Source organism: Daldinia caldariorum (assembly GCF_022478825.1).
Source record: "Daldinia caldariorum strain CBS 122874 unplaced genomic scaffold F4812scaffold_1, whole genome shotgun sequence".
Lineage (NCBI taxonomy): Eukaryota > Fungi > Ascomycota > Sordariomycetes > Xylariales > Hypoxylaceae > Daldinia > Daldinia caldariorum.
In genome coordinates, this window is record NW_025953037.1 from 1,846,091 (window position 1) to 1,864,877 (window position 18,787).

The 18,787-nt window shown below is 46.5% G+C and overlaps 5 protein-coding genes across 5 annotated transcripts; 3 read left to right on the top strand and 2 right to left on the bottom strand.

Annotated features, from left to right (window-relative positions):
- Positions 1–3,291: 3,291 nt before the first annotated feature.
- F4812DRAFT_454457 (biotin synthase) lies at positions 3,292–4,770 on the top strand (the record flags this gene model as incomplete). Its single annotated transcript, XM_047936650.1, has 4 exons — positions 3,292–3,606; positions 3,720–3,785; positions 3,840–4,431; positions 4,514–4,770. 4 exons carry the CDS (start codon positions 3,292–3,294, stop codon positions 4,768–4,770), a joined length of 1,230 nt encoding a protein of 409 aa, XP_047794957.1.
- Positions 4,753–6,488, bottom strand: F4812DRAFT_20113 (PLP-dependent transferase). Its single transcript, XM_047930232.1, has 2 exons — positions 5,472–6,488; positions 4,753–5,370 (listed from the first exon to the last, which is right to left on the bottom strand). Exons 1-2 carry the CDS (start codon positions 6,337–6,339, stop codon positions 4,820–4,822), a joined length of 1,419 nt encoding a protein of 472 aa, XP_047794958.1. The 5' UTR covers positions 6,340–6,488; the 3' UTR covers positions 4,753–4,819.
- A 1-nt stretch (position 6,489) lies between these two features.
- On the top strand, positions 6,490–9,617 carry F4812DRAFT_20137 (PLP-dependent transferase). The gene is made up of 4 exons (XM_047930235.1): positions 6,490–6,826; positions 6,943–7,033; positions 7,094–8,421; positions 8,485–9,617. Exons 1-4 carry the CDS (start codon positions 6,639–6,641, stop codon positions 9,257–9,259), a joined length of 2,382 nt encoding a protein of 793 aa, XP_047794959.1. The 5' UTR covers positions 6,490–6,638; the 3' UTR covers positions 9,260–9,617.
- Positions 9,618–9,898: 281 nt separating this feature from the next.
- Positions 9,899–11,197, top strand: F4812DRAFT_409764 (late endosomal/lysosomal adaptor and MAPK and MTOR activator-domain-containing protein). The gene is made up of 3 exons (XM_047932465.1): positions 9,899–10,178; positions 10,234–10,379; positions 10,438–11,197. Exons 1-3 carry the CDS (start codon positions 10,125–10,127, stop codon positions 10,718–10,720), a joined length of 483 nt encoding a protein of 160 aa, XP_047794960.1. The 5' UTR covers positions 9,899–10,124; the 3' UTR covers positions 10,721–11,197.
- Positions 11,198–11,717: 520 nt separating this feature from the next.
- F4812DRAFT_20201 (uncharacterized protein) lies at positions 11,718–13,074 on the bottom strand. The gene is made up of 3 exons (XM_047930241.1): positions 13,071–13,074; positions 12,737–12,957; positions 11,718–12,562 (listed from the first exon to the last, which is right to left on the bottom strand). Exon 3 carries the CDS (start codon positions 12,412–12,414, stop codon positions 12,082–12,084), a length of 333 nt encoding a protein of 110 aa, XP_047794961.1. The 5' UTR covers positions 12,415–12,562; positions 12,737–12,957; positions 13,071–13,074; the 3' UTR covers positions 11,718–12,081.
- Between the last annotated feature and the right edge of the window lie 5,713 nt (positions 13,075–18,787).

The following is an 18,787-nucleotide window of genomic DNA, read 5'->3' on the forward strand; positions in this document are numbered from 1 at the left end:
TTGCGGGTGGCGGGGTAGTGGGAGACCCCGAATATGACAGTAGCAACGGACGCGGGGTATTAGTTATATTAGCTGCTGCTACTGCCGCTCCTGGTAAAAAATGGATTGGTTAATATGGAAGTCACCCCAGGTTTTTCTTTTTTCAAGCCACTATTTTTCCTAATACGGGTTTGTTTTGGATGGGGAAGAAGTGAAGGATCGGCTGAGAAGTTGTGGTATGTTTATGGAACGATGAGGGAATTACAACCGGAAGTAAAGGCAAATAATAATTCCCTTTAGGTACATATAGGTAGGTACTACCTTGGGTATGTTAAGTATAATAAAAAAATAAAATAAAAAATCTCAGCTTTGGAACTTCCCAAACACGCAAATTTGAACCTCGTGCACCGTTTCGCCCAAGCGGATCCAGGGGAAAACGACCCTAAGGATCTAAAATACCTAGGGTCCCCATATCTTTTCCAACGATTTGCCCACCAACCTTAAAAGTGTGGGACTGGAGTGCGATGCTAAATTTGTCGTGCAGTGACCGGCAGGTACAGACAGAGGTAATTGGAAGAAGCTGCATCCGCTAGGAACGCCGATAACCGGAGTCGTGAAGGAAAAAAAAAAAAAAAAAAAAAAAGGAAACTGCGAAATACCTGTCACGTTGACATGGGCGACTTTCTAATAGGTATTCCAGCATGCTCTGAAGTATCTAGCAAGGCTCGAAAGAAGATTGAGAAATGAAAACATAAACACATAAAAATAAATAAAATAAAAAAAGAAGGTCTAACAAAAATACCAAAATACAACCTACCTCTTGCTATATGTAAATCATGATATCGATATCGAATGGTTTGTGCTCTACAACTGTAAGCTCTTTGAGAGATGACAGCGTCGAAATTTGTGACCCGAGCAGTACGAGACGCTCCCGATCTGACGGTTGCCATCTGAGGCAAGGCAAACAATTCCGAGTTGAAAGGGAGAAGAGGAGATAGGGGGACGATTAGTTAGAAAAGAACAAATTTGATATGTAATTCGCGATGTGATAGAGTTATGATTCAACCTTGCCTTTCTGCCATAGGCTAATCTTCGAGGATCTGAGAAAGTCTTTGCACCGCTAATGGCCGATCGCGCGCCGGCATGTCGGATTTAATTCAGCGGAGATAAGCGCAGCTTCAGGGTCCGGGGGGGTTTTTAGGGTCTTGCTTGGCAGCTATTGTCAATGACAACTTGTCATAAGAAGCAGGCACAAATAATGAATCTTTCATAACTTGCAGGGATAAAGTCGGGTTCCTAATTCAGATCCGGTACAGGTACCTACCACGCTTTCTCTTCTAAGGGACAAGAGCAAGTAAACATCATGAATTGATACCTCCAATCTCCCAATTAAATAAATAGGTATTTTACAGCTCGGTACTCGACTTCTTCTAGTTGACTTCCATTAGTACTCTGTACCCATGGATAATTAGCGACCCCGTCCGACTGAGGACAGTATCGGGGATATAATGTCCTCATAGGTGGTCTGAATCTGAATACGTTTAAATATAAACCGGACGAAACCTAGGATTGAGATCCAATCTATTTCCCGGAGCCGCACATTGCGAAAGTCTGGAACCCATGAAGACCTCTCTTCCGTTCCACCTCGGAACCTTCGAAGCGCTACTTCGAGATTCTTTATAATAGGGAGTCTGCGCCGTTGGTTGTCAAGGTACAAAGGCTCGCACCTCCTCCTGTCGCCCGCTTCGTTCGCCCACGTATACGATAAAGCTTCGTATCCGAGCTGGTTGTCGAGAACTTCGACAATTAATTCTCGCCGTCACGACAATATTAATAAATATTTGCGATCTAAATGAATAGGCGTAACTACCTAGGTACCTAAGTAAATTATTCCAAGTAAAGAGTATCTCGTTAGGCTTAGAAAGTGATATGAGATGAGCGACTATATAGAAAGATGGCTATGTGCCGGGCGAGGTTGATGCTCTTGATTGATGTCGTACACATAGTGAGTGTCAAGGCAATATATTCGTAAAAGAGTAATGCCTGGCCCTCTGTAATCTTGCAAGGAAGCTGGCTACCCATTTTATAAAGAGGTATCTAGTTGGCAAAGCATACTTGCTACATGCTTGGTACAGGTAAGTAAGCATATGCATTTTAGGTACCCTAAGCAGTGTAGCAAAAGGCAAGCTTCGGGCTTAGCATTTGGAGAGCAGTGCAGCGAGTAATTGTTCTTGTACGGCGATAATATGAAAAACAAGCCGATTGCCAAAACTTGAGGATGTTATTATATTCTTCTAGTTTTCATTTATCCGCTTGTTTAAAACACACACTCACACACACACACATATATATATAGCAGGTACCTCGAAAGCTAGCAACATGCATAAGGAAGAGACTGCTTAATTATAACGGTATAACGGTATAAGCCAGAATGAGAATAACAGAACCAATAGAAGGCTAATGTAACCTGTATAGTAGCTTTGAGTGTTGAGGCTTAGCTAACTTAGCTTCTATGTCCTACGGAACGTGATGGATTTGTAGAAGTGATATGCACATTATATCTTCTCTAGTGTGTATGCTTAACTATTATCTTATGTTAGGTACCTTAGGTACCTTAGGTACTTATATAAGGCAAAACTGCTGGGGAGTTCAATTGTTGATTGAAGATAATCTTGGGGTTCATATGAAGCAGCTCATTACCTACTAAGGTATATACTTAACGTAAAGTATAACTATAGAGAGTATTCGTAACGAAAAGGCCTCATAGTTTTGCGTAAAATACCTGGCTTTGTTTCAATTATTTTAACTACGTAATACACTAGCCGATCTCTAGCGAATTATATTCTCGGAAATTCGAAGACGGCGATCCTCAATGGCCCCATGCACGGCCAGCGGGGATGAAGTGGGTTGTCGCCAATCTCTTTAGTGCCGGCTAAGGCCTCGAAGACTTGGCCGTGGGATACATACCTAGCATGTGTGAGTGATATCTTATTTAATCTAGTCACTTTAGGTAGGTACTTATGGCCTGAGCAGGTTATGCTGTTGACGTATGTATAAACGGACGGACGGACGGACTCATATGAGAATATTCCCTCCAGTAGCCGAAAATGCACCACCCCACAGGCAAAAAATTATTGGGGGGGTTAGAGCTTCTGTTGAGGCGTGGGGGAAGAGGGGAGAGGGGCCACTGCTAAGGAAGCCGATATGGTTACTTGATTACTTGCTTGCTTGCTTCGTCACTGGCGTAGCCCGTTAAAACTCCAAGACTGGTTCTCTTCTGTAAGTCGACGAGAAATCAATCTGTGCGTAATCATGATATCCACGCGCCCGGTTCTTCGTCGACTTGCCCAGCCGCTGGCTCGGCCTGCTCGGTGTAACGTTATCCGATTGTTTACGACGGCGTCCCCTCGCCCGTCCGCTGCCGCTGTTGAAATCCAGCCGCAACAATTGGATCAGCCGCCTTTCCCTATCCCCGGTCCGGTCCATGTTAGGCAAGAAGCTCCCATCCAAACTACTAAGAATACCCTCCGTGATGCCGTCGCGGCAACCCAACCGAGGAATGACTGGACGAGGGATGAGATTGCGGAAATCTACGACCATCCGTTAATGGACTTGGTGCATCAAGCGGTAAGAGACCCATGTGCAAAGAACTAATGCTGCTTTTAATTACCGGCCTACAATGGGATCGAGTGTACGATAGCTATGACACTGAACTTGACTGATAACACTAGCTGCAATAGAGTCTCGTTCACCGTCGGTTTCATAACCCGGCCGAAGTGCAACTATGCACGCTGATGAACATCAAGGTGAGCTAGCATCAAATGAAATGTTTGAGTACCCGCTAATAGCGAGATTTCAAGACCGGCGGATGTACGGAGGACTGCTCATACTGCGCGCAAGCTACACGATACCAGAAGGGTACAGGGTTACAGGCGAAGAAAGTCGAGTCGGTCGAGTCGGTGCTGGAAGCCGCACGAGCAGCTAAAGCAAACGGTAGCACGCGATTCTGCATGGGAGCTGCATGGCGCGACATGCGCGGGCGCAAGAACAGCCTTCGGAATATCGCCGAGATGATCAAGGGAGTCCGAGCTCTCGGCATGGAGGCGTGTGTCACGCTAGGTATGATCGACTCTGAGCAGGCAAAGGAGCTGAAAGCCGCCGGATTGACAGCGTACAACCACAATGTCGACACGAGCCGCGAGTTCTACCCGTCTATTATCTCTACTCGCACTTACGACGAGCGATTACAGACTCTCGGCCATGTGAGAGATGCCGGCATCAACGTCTGCTCCGGTGGTATTCTCGGCCTCGGCGAAACATCGACGGACCGTGTTGGTTTGCTGCACACCGTATCGACGCTTCCCACCCACCCAGAGAGCTTCCCAGTAAATGCTCTGGTACCTATCAAAGGCACACCCCTCGGAGACCGCGAGCCGATCGATTTTACAAGCAGTACGTTCATCCGGATCCTTTACCCCCTTTTAACCACAGCTTATAATACGAAATTTGGTATCCTAACTGGAGATATTTCTAGTGCTTCGAACTATTGCTACAGCTCGAATCATCATGCCGGCCACTATTGTTCGAATTGCTGCTGGGAGGAAGACTATGTCAGAAGAGAAGCAGGCGCTATGCTTTATGGCTGGTGCGAATGCTATATTTACTGGCGAGAAGATGCTGACAACGGAATGCAATGGCTGGGATGAGGATAAGGTCATGTTCGACCGATGGGGTTTGGAACCTATGAAGAGCTTTGACAAATCTCCGCCGCCTTCCATCAACAACTCATAGCATGTAGCTTGTAACTAGGGTAAAAATGGTTTAGTCAAGGTTGTAAGTATTATAAGCGCGGTTTATCTCCCTTGGCGAATACATGTGCAATTTCTTTGAGCTTGAGGGACTCTGTATTTCCCTGAGATGCCACCTTGGACATCTGGTTTCTTACCCATGCCTCGATTACATCGCATAATTCGTCAACTTGCTTTTTCGTATTAGCAAAATGCAAGCAGATCCTTACTCTCTCGCTCCCCGCCGGTACGGTTGGGCTCACGATTGGGCGTACCATGAAACCGAATCGCTGGCAATGTTCTGCGAGGCTACGAGGGGAGGCGGTTAAAACCGGGATAATGGGCGATTTTAGGGTCGTCTCCTCAACATAAAGCGTGTGCCTGTCTGGCCGTAAACGGGTGTAGAGAGCACAGAGTTTATGGCGCGTGTAGTAGATGAGAGTTTCCAAGTATCGCCGTAATGGTTCTGATTGCCCGCTTACGAGGAAATCGTAAACAACATCTATGCTGGCTAGAGACGTAAAAGTCATCGATGTTGTATAGATGAGACTTTTGGCGTAGTTGATCAAGTATGATCGAGTAACCGGGGAACATAGAACGACACCTAGTGTGGGATATGTTAATACGCATCCTCTTCTTTGTTGTGATAGTATTCTTGCAAATGCCACAGGCGGAAATGCTTCCCCTTGGGCGCAGAATACATACCTCCTGCACAGCCTATCGCTTTCCCAAATCCCAGGACTCTTGCCCATATCCGATCCTCTAAGCCGAGCTGGCATACTAGCCCGCGTCCATCTTTGCCGAACACACCCACCGAGTGCGCTTCATCGACTATGATGTATCCATTCCCAGATGGGAGGTATTGGTCCACGGTCTCAACGATTTCTTTCAAAAGTATAGTATCGCCATCCATGCTATAAAGCCCCTCAACACAAATAAAAACGTTGGCTTTACAACTAGCGACCCGCTCGTCTTTCGCTAATTCCCTCAGGACATGACCGAGTCCCTGGTTCTTACTACCACTAATCGCTCGGCTTTCCTTAGTGTCGGTAGTCCGCCCCCGCTGAGCCTCCGATATGGAACTATGCGCGAATGGAATCTTTTTCGCAGCTCGACTCACACGCATCCCTTCATGGACGCTCGCATGGATTAGCTCGTCATAGATAATCACATCCCCGGGTTGTGGGACAGAGCCAAGCAATCCGGTGTTGGCATCGTATGCAGATGTGAATAGAAGCGCCGCCTCCGCACCATGAAAAGAGGCAATTTTATCTTCGAGTGACTCTGCAAATGGCGAATTACCGTCAAGAAGACGAGAACCTCCCGAGCCCAGGAGCGATCTGTGGGAATCTCTCGATCCGTTGCTATCCTTAGGCGTTGCGACCTCGGCCTGCAGACGAGACAGTAATGATTTCTGAATTTCCAAGTTTGTCGATAAGGACAAGTAGCCATTGGACGAGAAGTCGACAAAGTCAGTTGGGGTATTGCTTAGCTTTCTAAGCCTACCACGAGCTTTTCGACGTGCTAAGATCTCCCCAAGGGTGTCATCCAACCGCCCCTTCGTATCTGACATCTCTGTCCTATGATTTGAGCATTCAAAGGATGGGGACTGGTTACGTTTATATTTGATCTGTGCCTAATGTAATGCTGGTCCCATGCCGATCAATTGACACTACTTTATCTAGGTAGACCCTAGTACGAGAATGAAAACTTCCGGACCGATACCACGGCTGCATGTTAGTGGGGTATAAATTGTTGCCTTTTCCCGGATTAATTGGACATATTGCTGAGCACGTAATTTTGCATCTGGGTTTGGCCGCTGTAACAACAACAAGAAACAACTCAGAATCCCACGAGGGTGGCGTAGTGTAAATGGCACCCGTCCACCCTCTACTCTGGAGCTCCCTTCGAGTCTTTCAGGTCTATGGAGCCAACACTGATGTTGGTAAGACTATTATCGCCACGATTCTTTGCAAGGCCGCCAATAATATATGGAAAAGGGAGCAAACATCATACTTGAAACCTGTTTCAACAGGCCCGGGTGATGAAGCCGATGATCGGTGTACGTGAGCTCTTGGCTATTTTGTGTTGTAATACCGCAATGATGCTAACCTATAGGAGTTATAGAAGCGTGAATAAAGAAAACATTGGGTTACATGTGTTGATGTGAATCTAGCCATATCGAAAAATACGCCCCTGGGGTCCTTCGCAAAACATTGCTGCAGTATGATCTGGCTATGAGCCCTCATGCTGCAGCAAAGGGTAAGGTACGGATTACCTTGCCTTTGACCTCTATGACTTTAGCGACTTAACACTTGCCTGTGAAGTTAGTGCCTTCGGATAAAGAGCTCCTTTCTAGGATATATGAATTCGCATCTCGGAGTGCGGCTCAGCAACCCGGGTGGCTCTTCATAGAAACCGCCGGTGGCGTTCACTCTCCCGGACCGACTGGGACCACTCAAGCGGACCTATATGCGGCAATACGATGTCCCGTCATACTGATCGCCGACTCCAAACTTGGAGGAATCTCATTAACTATCTCCGCTTTTGAATCCTTAAAACTGCGGGGGTATGATGTTGAGAGCATCCTCGTGTTCCAAGATAGCGAATATGATAACGAGAAGTACCTGAGAGACTACTTCACAGCTTCTCACGGTATACCAGTTGCATCGTTCCCGAAACCCCCTCCGAGGGTACAGAATAAAGATGCAGACGCACAGGCGATGTTGCAATACTACAAGGATGAAAGTAGAAGTTCAGGCACTCTCAATATTCTCGAACATCTAAACCAGAGACACCAGGCTCGTATTAAGAGGCTTGAGTCTATGCCTGAAGACGCGTATAAACGAATATGGTATCCCTTCACACAGCATACGTCTCTCTCACCTGAGAAAATCGTCGCCATCGATAGTGCTCGAGGAGACTTCTTCCAGACCGTGGTGCCAAGGATAGAAAGGGCAAACAATCAGCATGTACCTATTTTACAGCCTTCATTCGATGGTTCGGCGTCGTGGTGGACTCAAGGGCTTGGGCATGGAAACCCATCGCTTACTATGGCCGCGGCCTACGCTGCAGGTCGTTACGGCCATGTTATGTTTGCTGGAGCCATTCACGAACCCGCTTTAGCCCTAGCAGACACTCTTTTATTAGGGATGAAGAATCCTCGTCTCACGCGCGTGTTCTACTCCGACAACGGCAGTACGGGTGTAGAGGTAGCGGTGAAGATGGGCCTGCGAGCGGCTAGACTTCGGTACGGGTGGGATACAAACACAGATATCGGAATAATTGGACTGAAGGGTGGTTATCATGGAGACACCATGGGCGCCATGGACTGTGCCGAACCGAGTACGTATAATGAAAACATCGAGTGGTATAACGGAAGGGGTATCTGGTTTGACTATCCGAGCGTTAAGTGCAGCCGTGGTCAATGGATCGTCGAAACGCCCGATGAGCTGAAAGCAGATCTTGGAGGTAACAAAACGTTCACGAGTCTATCGGATGTATTTGATATCGACTCTCGAGAATCCAACGATGAACAAAAGGTGTACGAGCAGTATATCGAGAGAAGGCTATCGTATTACGTTACCAATGGTCGAAAATTCGGTGCTTTACTTATGGAGCCGGTAGTAATCGGAGCCGGAGGTATGACATTAGTGTAAGTGGGAAACCGTACAATCTTTTTTTTTTTTTAGAAAGGCAAAGACTAATTTGGATACAGAGATCCCCTTTTCCAGCGTGCTCTTGTCAACGTGGTCCGTCGCTCAGCAAAACTGTTTGGTCAATGTTCTGAGCCGGATACATCGGATGCTACATCTTGGACTGGTCTTCCTATCATATTCGATGAAGTCTTCACGGGATTATATCGACTCGGAAGGTTTACCGCGTCATCGTTTCTCAAAGTTGAAGCTGATGTCTCTGTTCACGCCAAGCTCTTAACCGGTGGCTTGGTGCCACTTAGCACTACATTGGCATCTGAGAGTATCTTTCATGCCTTCGAGAGCGATGACAAGGCCGACGCTTTACTCCATGGACACAGTTACACAGCCCATGCTATCGGCTGCCAAGTCGCGGTAGAATCGTTGAGACAGATGCAGACGATGGAGAAACAAGGTGAATGGGATTGGGCAAAAAGCAGCGATTGGTCCGGGCGTCTAGTTGGGCAAGCTGACGCCATCAGCCCCGAGGTATGGTCCATCTGGCCTTGGGACCTATTGGATTGGATTTCGAATCAACATGAGCTCATAGCCGGTACCTGGGCTCTCGGTAGCGTGCTTGCAATTCATATGAATGCTGCAGATGGTCTTGGGTATAAGAGCGATGCAGCTCTCAAGTTACAAAGTGCTTTACTAGAAGGCGACCGAACGACCATGTGGAATATTCATAGCCGAGTTTTAGGTAATGTATTGTACCTGATGGGCGGTCAAAAGACGAGCAAGGATGACATTACGGAGATTGCAAGCGTGATCAAACACGCCTTGACCAACTCATATTGAGGTGAGGGAAAAGCCGATGTCAGGTGGTTTTTTAGTGTATGATGGGCGAAGTTGATGATTAGTAAAAGAATAAACAAGTGAACAGAGAACAGAGTTGATTGAAGTTTGAAGGTGGTTTAGTTTAGCCTTTAGGGACCTAGGTACCTGTACCTAAGGCACCAGTGAAACTGGTACCGGTAGCTCAAAGTCTTATTAATTAGTGGATAGCAAGCCTTACAAAAGTATAGTGCATTTGATAACTTCCCCCATCTGGAACGTCTAGCGTAGGGGTTTAAATTAGGAACATCGTCGAAAGCTTAAAAGAGTTTAAGGGACAATTTCGTCATCATCTGTTTTTTTCTGTTTGCTTCAACTTTTCGATGCTTACCTAATTGCATCTAGTTTGCATCTACCTAATAGTCGCGCACGAGCCTCTTTACTTATAGGCTCTAGCAGTTGTACCTAAGCCTGTAGCAGCTGTAAGTAAGCTACCTAGGTACCTAGGTACTTATTTGTACATAAAGCACTAAGGTAACTCCGGGCAGTTGTCCGGGTACTTTACATAAGGCATCAGGCATCAGGTAATCCAACCGAAACCAATTATAGGACCACATGATAATCCAGACAAGGCCAGGTACGTAGTCCCGCGTCGCGCATTGAACCTTGACATTCCCCAAATTCTTCCCAACTTCAACCTTTTTGCGACGAGCATTTCAATTTTCTAACTCTCGCCCGGGTGCCACCAGGCAGATTATACGATCCTTATGATTCTATTCTATTAGACCTTAGCAGAGGGCATATGTCCCAATCCAACATTTCTGTTTTTCTCATTTTCTCGTTTTCTCTGAATTTCCTTGTCATATTCATTTCACTCTAATTACAAAAAATGGGAATTTGCTCCTCTTGCCTCGGCCGCCGGCGCCGCGATTCCTACGACGAAGTATGCGCCCTCGAAGCCTTTGGATTGTGCTGTGAGCATTGACTAATTGTAAAAGGACGATGTATCCCGACTGCTTTTCGACGACCCGAACAACCTCCAGTATGGGAGCTTTGGCGAGCATAATTTAAACGCTCAGGCCGACCCGCTTGAGTCACAGCGAGAAGTAGAAGCTCTTCAGAGAGTAGTAGCGCGAACATCCAAGTATGCGCATTCCAATTTCATGTTCGCCCCCGGTTCGATACGCTAATGATTGCTTCAGTAATCTTGTCGATGTCTTTGAAATCACACCACAGGAGTCTCAGAGGACTCAACCCGCTCTATTCTCCGGGCAAGACGTCCGCTTAGCCCGGTATCAAAATATATTATCCAAACTCTCACAGCAAGGGGAGACCCCTCCTACGGACAGTGTTCTCGGCGCCGCAGACTGGTTATTAGGCGACGATGATACTGCCGAATTATCTGGCAAGGCCCCTAGTATCAAGGATGAAATAGGTGGCTTACTTGTGGGTACATTCGGGGATATAAATGCAGCGCGGCTATGAGGAGTTGTTAGTTTTTAAACGGGTTAATGACGCAAGTTTGCCATATGGATACCATTCAATTCCGCCGGATTGATAGCGAAACATGAGCCGATCTCAGACCGACTTGGTAATGGATTTTTTCTATGACCTGGCCAAGAAAGATTTTTATGGCGGGTCATGTTCTAATCCAATCTTGGGTTATACAGCGGGGGAAAACCGAAATTCACATCCTGAATTAAGTGAACAAACCAAGTCATACATAGTACATGTGCAGTGTAGGATCAAAGCGACCAATCAGAGATTGGTTTTCAGGGGGGGACTTAAGAGAAGCAAGTCCATTAAGTGGTAGACACGTGCCTAGTCAATCTCATTTTCTTTACTAGAAAGTGGATTCATATAAGAATCCCGTCTGTTCGGTACGCGCTTCTATAGATACTTTTGTCTTAGTTAATCTCAAACATTCTTTCCGGCTTCGGTATTGAAAAGACTATAAAGACCTGCGGGCCGAAAGAGGCTCACGATGTGTTTTCTAGAATTACAAACGGGAGTCTGTGCGTCTGATTCTAGCCAGTCAGCGGGGAATCCGGGAAGGACCGCAACCACCACCCCCCTTTAAATATTCCATGTGTCACCCGGCCTCCTCCACTCATTTAGGGTTAACAAGTTGATAACAATAATCCACCTACCAAAGATCATTACCACAGGAATAATATATCGCCTGGTTTTTTTTCTTTTTTTTATTCATTCCTCCAACCCCCCTGGTTACCTACATCCTGTTTCTACTGACTATCTCTAACGGCTTATATGAATTGTCTTAGGTAGTGATGTCTCCGTTGTGTCTATTTCTATTACAATGTCCCGGTGAACGTGTCTAGTTGTGGATCTTCCAAACAGCTTCATCTCATAATGAATTTCTTTTGGCCTCACCCCTTTAATTTATTCGTAATGTCTCCGCCGGACAGATGCCAACTTAGACTACCTATCCATCGTAGACACGAATGGAAAAGACAAAAAGGACATAGAGTAGGAACTTCCTCGAGCAAGGCGGTTTCCGTATAAGATCTATTCATCAAGAACTCAGAATTTGATCCTGGTGGACCACTGCGGAGGTCTCTAGCTCTTTAAAAAATCAGATAATCGCATCGAGTATAGCGTACAAAAGACCGGCTTCCCGACGTGTTTATTCAGAAACCATAACCTGCCAAGAGAAAAAATAAACCCCCCATATTCAAATTTTTGAGATTGACCTCTCCTGATCTTCTTCTAAGTTCTTCTTATAGACCCCCCTCCTTTGAGTCTTTTGAGTGGAACTCTACTGATATCTCGAAGCCCTTATTGACCAACCAAATCCCCCATCGCCTACACTGTTAACCAGAGTGCCCCTACACTACCGAGTACTGCCTGTTATGATGTTGTTGAAGCATGTTTTGGATTGCCTCGTCGACCTCTCCCATATCCCTTTGGGCTTTCTCGATCGTTGCCGTCCGGTTCCCTTCCCTCTGCCACCGGTAGATGTCGTTTTGGAGCTTCGTGAGCTTCCGTTGCTTCTTCTCGATATCCTTGCAGAGCTTGCAGTTGTCCGGCTCTTGGTTGGTACGGTATACCAGCTTTAGCCCGCAGGTCTCTCCCGTCCGATACTCCTTCGTACATTGTTGACGGAAGTGGCCCCATCGCCAATACCCACACATCCAACGTGTCTGTTCAAAATAGCACATCGTCACCGTTCGGGGAGTAAGCTGGCCTGGGGCAGGAGATACTTGGTGCGCAGCGGTTCGCAAGCTAGCTTAGCCAATACACGTAATTCTGGCGAAAAAGGAGCGTGGGCCGTCAAGCAGTTTCTAGTTGACATCAACGAAGATAGTGCTGCTGGTGTTCACGGTATGTTAAGGCTAGTATTCCCTTCTGTTTGTTCTTCTTCTTCTCCTCCTGTTTCTTATATAAGGTATATATATCGACTGAAGTTTTTGAATCTTGGTTCGGGTTACTCCACCATTAGGTGCAAGTGACATCAATAAGGAGAGATAGAAATACTTATACTTTTCGCCCACGCCTTGTGTCTTTTCCCTTTGGCCTTTTCCACCCGACACTCGCCCTCGACTCACGTTGGCCCTTAACCTTTCACTACATATTCGTCGACACTGTGTCCAGAGTTACTACAAACAACCGTTGAGGATTGGTCATTGACAACTCAGCCTGTCTGGTAATTGGGGTTGCATGTCCATTTAGCAGCCAGTCCGTCTAACATGTTTCCTAGAATGCTGGATGGATGCCACGTTGGTCTAGTGCTTCAATTTTCCACCGGCTCAACTTCCCCACTCTGGATACAGCCTACGAGTACCCTGACTGATGAGAGAAAAAAAAAATAGCTTACCAGTTACTTGATTTGAGAAAGATAGATGGCGGCCCCTCTTCCCCTTTCGCTGTTCTCTATTGGGTCGATTCTAACACCTTTGTTCGGTCCGCCCTTAACCTTGGGACGTGAGCCCATCAGCCTCGAATTTGCCACCCTGTTACTACACCCCCCGTTGCACGCATAGCTTAATCCTTTCCCGTCTGCAACCAGGATGTGGCCTATCCCCACTGCCTGCCTATGCAAGCCATCTGGCTAGCCGCGGGTAGGTCTCTCCTTACCCTCTTAGGCCTATAAGGCAACTTGCCTTTTAAGACGAGCATGTACCGTCAATCACTGGAACAGGGGAGCATGTTTCGTCCCTTGCCACGTCTCGGGTGATTACCTTAGACAGATGGCTCAGTCACTCGCACCAAACTCCAAGCCAAGAGACGATATCCTGCATCTACCTAAAGGTATAGCAGACAGGAGCTGATGGTGTCTCTCTGCCTCCCTGCCTATCTCTTGCACTCTTGTTCTTTTTTTATTTGTGTTGTGTTTTCGTTTAGGCTTAGACGGTCCCATATTGCGTGGTCTATCAAACTACCTAAAGCAAGACCTGATTGCTTTTGCCACTCTATTTCGTTGCCGCTTCTTGCCTGATTTTGTTTGATTGGGTTTCCATCGACACAAAGTTTTCGAGCTTGTCCAGCTCATCATCAAGCCACATCGGGAAAGACGATATCGTCTTGACGCACTATGGCCAGCACTTGCAGCTAACACCCACTTACTCCTCTTAGCTTCTGAGATTTCTTAGTATCCGATATACCCGTCCCCAGAAAGTTACCTACGGGAAATTTCTTTCCTTTTCGTCTTTTCGTCTTTTCCGGGAAATGGACAACACATCGCTTTTTTTTTTGTACAGGGGGGTGGTTTGGGTTACTATGACGGGCTTTTTTGTCGATAGCAGTACCTCTTTTGAGTCGTGGAAGTAGGCTCCCCTCTCTGCGGCCGCCTATCCAAAGGCCAGATAGGTAGACCCAGGGGGACCAGGGGAATTTGTTTCCCACGATACCGCGAAACCTTCCATTCACATGAAACTACATCAAAGCACATATATAGAATTCTCCTATTTTGGCTATACACGAGCCAGGTAAACTCGAGATCTTCGACGGGTTAGTTAGGCTCGCGACGTGGCAATGATTTTCTGGCCTTGCCAGGCCCACCTGCACGATTTCGCCCCCGGCCTGTACAAAGATGCGTGCTTGGGAAGTCTGGGGATCAAAGAGGGTCTTTTATGTTTCCTAGGTAGTTTTATCATCTTTGAGATACCCGCTTACGATCGTGGCTGCATCTGGCTCTCGGTACCTGCTCATACGGCTATATCAGGAGAGCTAATGTACAAACACGCTCGATGGGGTCGGTATAACCCCATATGATTTTTCTTAAGTGGTAAGTGTAACAAGGACTACTTGTGATGGAGATCATAAAGGGAGTCATCATTGGCTCCTTATTAGGTTTTACGTTGTGCTAAAGGGATAAGTACGCGGATCAAATTTACTATATTGGCGACGACAGTGATATATCGGAATGTTTTGTCAAGTCATTGTATTACTATAGCCACCTGCGTAAATGTAATGAAATTAGATCTTGTTCCTGGATGAAGTTTATCTTGCTTTGTTGTGATACGGATCAACCAATCAATATAAAACTTCGTGCCGTGTTGAGCCCGTGACATGATTTCACGCGTACGAGGGCGTTTGCTCCATCTACATATGGCAAGATATGGCTATAGTGCCATTTTTAGTTCTATAATACAGGCCAGCATCACAAAGCATTAGCTGATGGTTTATTAGCAACGTTGCGTGTTGTTCTGCTAAATGGAGTTTGACGCTCGTTCTAGTAAAACGGAGATTTCTTCCGGCGGCAAGGGATAATAAGCATGAAAAAAAATCTAAGCTTCGGTGTAATACCAAGGTGATGTCTACGTCCATTGCCTTAGTTGTTTGCATCTACCTACATGCTACGTGCAGAACACGAACCCTGGGTCAACAAGGCCACATTAAGCGGCCATGTACATAATGTTGTGAATAGGTAATCCTTTCTCCGGGAAATCATGGGCGCCTGGTCTTGTACCCCACGGCCCGTTCCGTACGTTAGGTAGATTCAGACGCAGTTGTTGATCTATCCGTCAGAGAACCCTCGCTCGCAGCTCGAAAGCTGCAGCATCAATATATATCATCGCTCATAATAGGGGAAAATTCGACGTTGAGTTTTTAATTACAACCGACCAATCAACATCTCTGAGACATTCGACGCCATGGAAAGTTCTACGAAGACCATGACAATTCCGGCCACACTATCTGGAAATCATGTGCAAGAAATTATATGCGCATTCCCTTAGTTCAGAGTAAGCAAAAGAGCCTACTCACACCTCTAACCCAATGATACATAACGTCCTCCGAGACACTCTCTCACCACCGCTACCCACCTTTTGCGCCTATAGAGGTGTGCCATCCCTTGAGGGGGGGCGTGGGGAGTACGAGACCCCCCTGGATGTAGTAGCATGCATCTGAGTCCACCTCCGAGAGCCTTGGGCTAGAGTGTAAGAAGATCACCCATGTGTTCCTGGTCTGCTAATAGCCTCTCGAAGGCCTGCACTGCCAGCTCATTGGTTGGGGGCCGGAACCAGAGAAGCTATCGTAGCGGAATGTATCTAATTTTGACCCGGAGGATATTCTACAGAATAGTTCAGTTCCTGAAGAGCTATGGTATGGCTTACTTGAAAGGATAAGGGGAATGCCATGTCATGTATGTCTGCTTACGCCGTTTACCTGATTCGCCATCCAAACTTTCTCTTGATGCTCTGCGGTGCTACATGTGATCTTATATATAGGAGAGCACGGATTTGTCGAATTCTCCTGCAAGTGCATGTCTATCTGCTCACCGTCTCTCAGAAGCACCGAGCAAGGCTTCATCGAGTCATCCTCGATGGTCGTTGGAATTCCCACGCCATTCTTGGTTGGACAGAATTATGAGTTGTCCCTCGATGCCATCAGCATTCAAGGTCAGACAAGGGTAAGTGATTGGAACGGCTCGGTTGCCGACTCTGCCTGGGAAATGGGTTCACAGATACTCCACAGCGGATGTGCTCGCATCGCATAGATATGCAGGGTGATCTAGTTTCCCATCCATTTGTATTGCATGGTTGCAGCTAACGTAGGTAGCTAGTCGAGCAAGTATGTACGCATGTAGTTAGTTAGTTAGCTCGCTATTTGCACACGCGATGGTATAGGCCGGACTGCCTGTGTTGCTTCACCCCGAGACGAGACGAGACGAGACGAGAAGGGAAAAAAAAAGACTGGGCACATTGGCCACGCCCTTTAGCCTGCTCTCGAGCCCAATCGACCGGTGGTACGAAAAGTAGCGATTTCCTGTTCATTGGGCACTGATGCTAACCGAAAGAGAGAAGGCCGAAAGGGGGGGCCGGGGGGATCGCGACCACGTTGACGGCCAGAAAAGGAGACCGCATTCGGCCCTCTAGGCCGTACCGAGCTCCACCGTTCGTCGGCCGTTACCAACAAGGAACTTAGGTCTTAGGAAGGTAAGAGATACCTACACGTTATTTCGTGTCTAGACACGTCCTGGCTTACAGTACCTAGCACATTTACCATATGCCAGGTACACAATGTAACGGGCCGGACGGGTTTCCGGGAATCGTGACGGGTAACGATAATTTTGTTGTAATCTCCGGGCCGGGGCGAATAGCCTCATTGACGATTAGGTAAGATAGGCGTTCCTTTTGATGTCTTAGGTATATGAGGTACCTTAGGTAGGTAGTTAAGCGTTTGGGGAAAAAATGTGTGTACAATACGTTTCCGGACGGGTAGTAGGTGGCTTTGTTCTAGATGGCGTCTGTGCGAAGAGTTCATTAGCTTGACTTACACGTGGAATTATTATTATTGTATGCGTGTATACATACATGCTTACTGGTACATAGGGTAATGTAAGTTAAAGTGTCTACCTTGGTCAAACTAACTCAGGTTAGTCCGTAGACGTGTTATTACGGATTCGCGTACGAAGACTCTATAACGTGATTGCGACCATGTCGTTTTACTATTCGCGGGTCAGCCTCACTGTACAGAAACGTGGGACTAGATTGGACAACACATTAGTTCGACTGCCTAGATAGGTAACGACCTCATACAGGTAAGCTATAGCTACGCCGCTTATACGTGTTGATATGTGCGGTTTACCCCTGTTCCTTTTCCGATAAGTACACCCTTAGTATCCTTAGTACGCATGTATTTCGGCTGTTTTGGAGGTATCTTATATGCATAATACGTGCAGAGCATGCGTCTATACTTACTCCATAGGTTCGGCCTTCTTATGCTATAGTATATACACGTATAGTGTATAGTGTAGGTTAAAGCATGCATCCAATTTCTCTGCGCGTGGTTCGCATATGATTAGGTAGCCATGACATCCCGCATTTTTAAAGAGAAAGAAAAAAAAGAGAGAAGAGGCCCGACGGACTTGTTTTGTAGATCTCCCGTCTGTCTCGATGCAGTGATGAGCAGAATACCTAGGTACCTAGGTAGGTACATAATTCTTTTTTCCTTTAGAGCGCGCATCTGCCACTCTGCATCTTAGGGACGTACATAAGTCACAAATCTTGGATCACCCAGTTTCGCTCTCGTGCGATATTCCGTATATTTGAAGATCTTGATCTAGCCTCGCAACTAGGGATTCAGGTAGGTGCCCATGTAAGGAGCTGTTAAGTATGTTATTGTTTAGTTTAGTTATACTTGGTACGATTTCGGATGTTTAATGACTTACATTACCTAGGTAGGTATAAGTTACCACCTAAGGTAGCTGATGTCACAATACCTATTAGGTAGTGTAGTAGCAGCACTGTAATCAATTCCGGGATCGACATCCCGGACACTGTGACCGGAAATTTATTAGGTTAAGGGGATCTATTCATCTCCGTGGAAGACGGGATGGGAAGGGCTTTTAGGCTTACCTAAACATGGAGACGTACCTATTAACGTACCTATACCTTAATCCGTAATAAGCCAATGACTTATTAATGGAACTTAATATAAGGTTAGCTACATATGTAGGTACAATATGTACATTATACGGTGAATAATCTAGGTTATGTACATACGTCATGTTACCTGGTACTTAACTTAAGCCGGCTATTGAAGGTAAGGGGAAGGCATGTACACGTTCATGAAGGAATTGAATTGCAGTTGCTGCCCAGGTGGTTGTATGGGTGTTAGGTACTACCTACCTAGCTCCTAAGGTACCTCTTATGTTTTTTTTTTTTCTTCTTCACAACTGTTCCTGGCGAGCTAGGGACGAATGGTGTTTCGTATCACTAACTCATCTATCCTTAACTGCTTCACCTTGGTATTTCCACATACAAATACAGCATACAACATATGTACCTAACCTAATGCAAACAGGGTCCCCATCCTGCCGCTCCGTCAGCCCTCCTCCCCCCTCCCCTCCCCTCATACCCCTCAAGGCTCAAGCCCCTCATGCTTGTGCCCCTCAAAGCACAGACACACTTCCGATGGTCGCTTGCTTTGAGTTACAGCAAACGGCTGGCTGGCTGGCTGGCTTTCGTCTGATTAACTGCATCCATCGCCTTATCGACGCCACCACATACCTACAAACTTTCGCTATCTTTGGGTTTCCCCCTCATTAAGAACTCTCGTATCAGATACCTAACGTAAGTCTTCACCGGC

Excerpts from the sequence above, each read along its gene's own strand:
- F4812DRAFT_20137 (XM_047930235.1), top strand. The coding sequence starts at position 6,639 with ATGGCACCCGTCCACCCTCTACTCTGGAGCTCCCTTCGAGTCTTTCAG. Across the intron at positions 6,827-6,942 it reads GGTGATGAAGCCGATGATCG|CCATATCGAAAAATACGCCC; the intron begins GTGTACGTGAGC and ends ATGTGAATCTAG. Across the intron at positions 8,422-8,484 it reads GCCGGAGGTATGACATTAGT|AGATCCCCTTTTCCAGCGTG; the intron begins GTAAGTGGGAAA and ends ATTTGGATACAG.
- F4812DRAFT_20113 (XM_047930232.1), bottom strand. The coding sequence starts at position 6,339 with ATGTCAGATACGAAGGGGCGGTTGGATGACACCCTTGGGGAGATCTTA. Across the intron at positions 5,371-5,471 it reads AGCGATAGGCTGTGCAGGAG|GTGTCGTTCTATGTTCCCCG; the intron begins GTATGTATTCTG and ends ATCCCACACTAG.
- F4812DRAFT_20201 (XM_047930241.1), bottom strand. The coding sequence starts at position 12,414 with ATGTGCTATTTTGAACAGACACGTTGGATGTGTGGGTATTGGCGATGG.
- F4812DRAFT_409764 (XM_047932465.1), top strand. The coding sequence starts at position 10,125 with ATGGGAATTTGCTCCTCTTGCCTCGGCCGCCGGCGCCGCGATTCCTAC. Across the intron at positions 10,179-10,233 it reads GCCGCGATTCCTACGACGAA|GACGATGTATCCCGACTGCT; the intron begins GTATGCGCCCTC and ends TAATTGTAAAAG. Across the intron at positions 10,380-10,437 it reads GTAGTAGCGCGAACATCCAA|TAATCTTGTCGATGTCTTTG; the intron begins GTATGCGCATTC and ends TGATTGCTTCAG.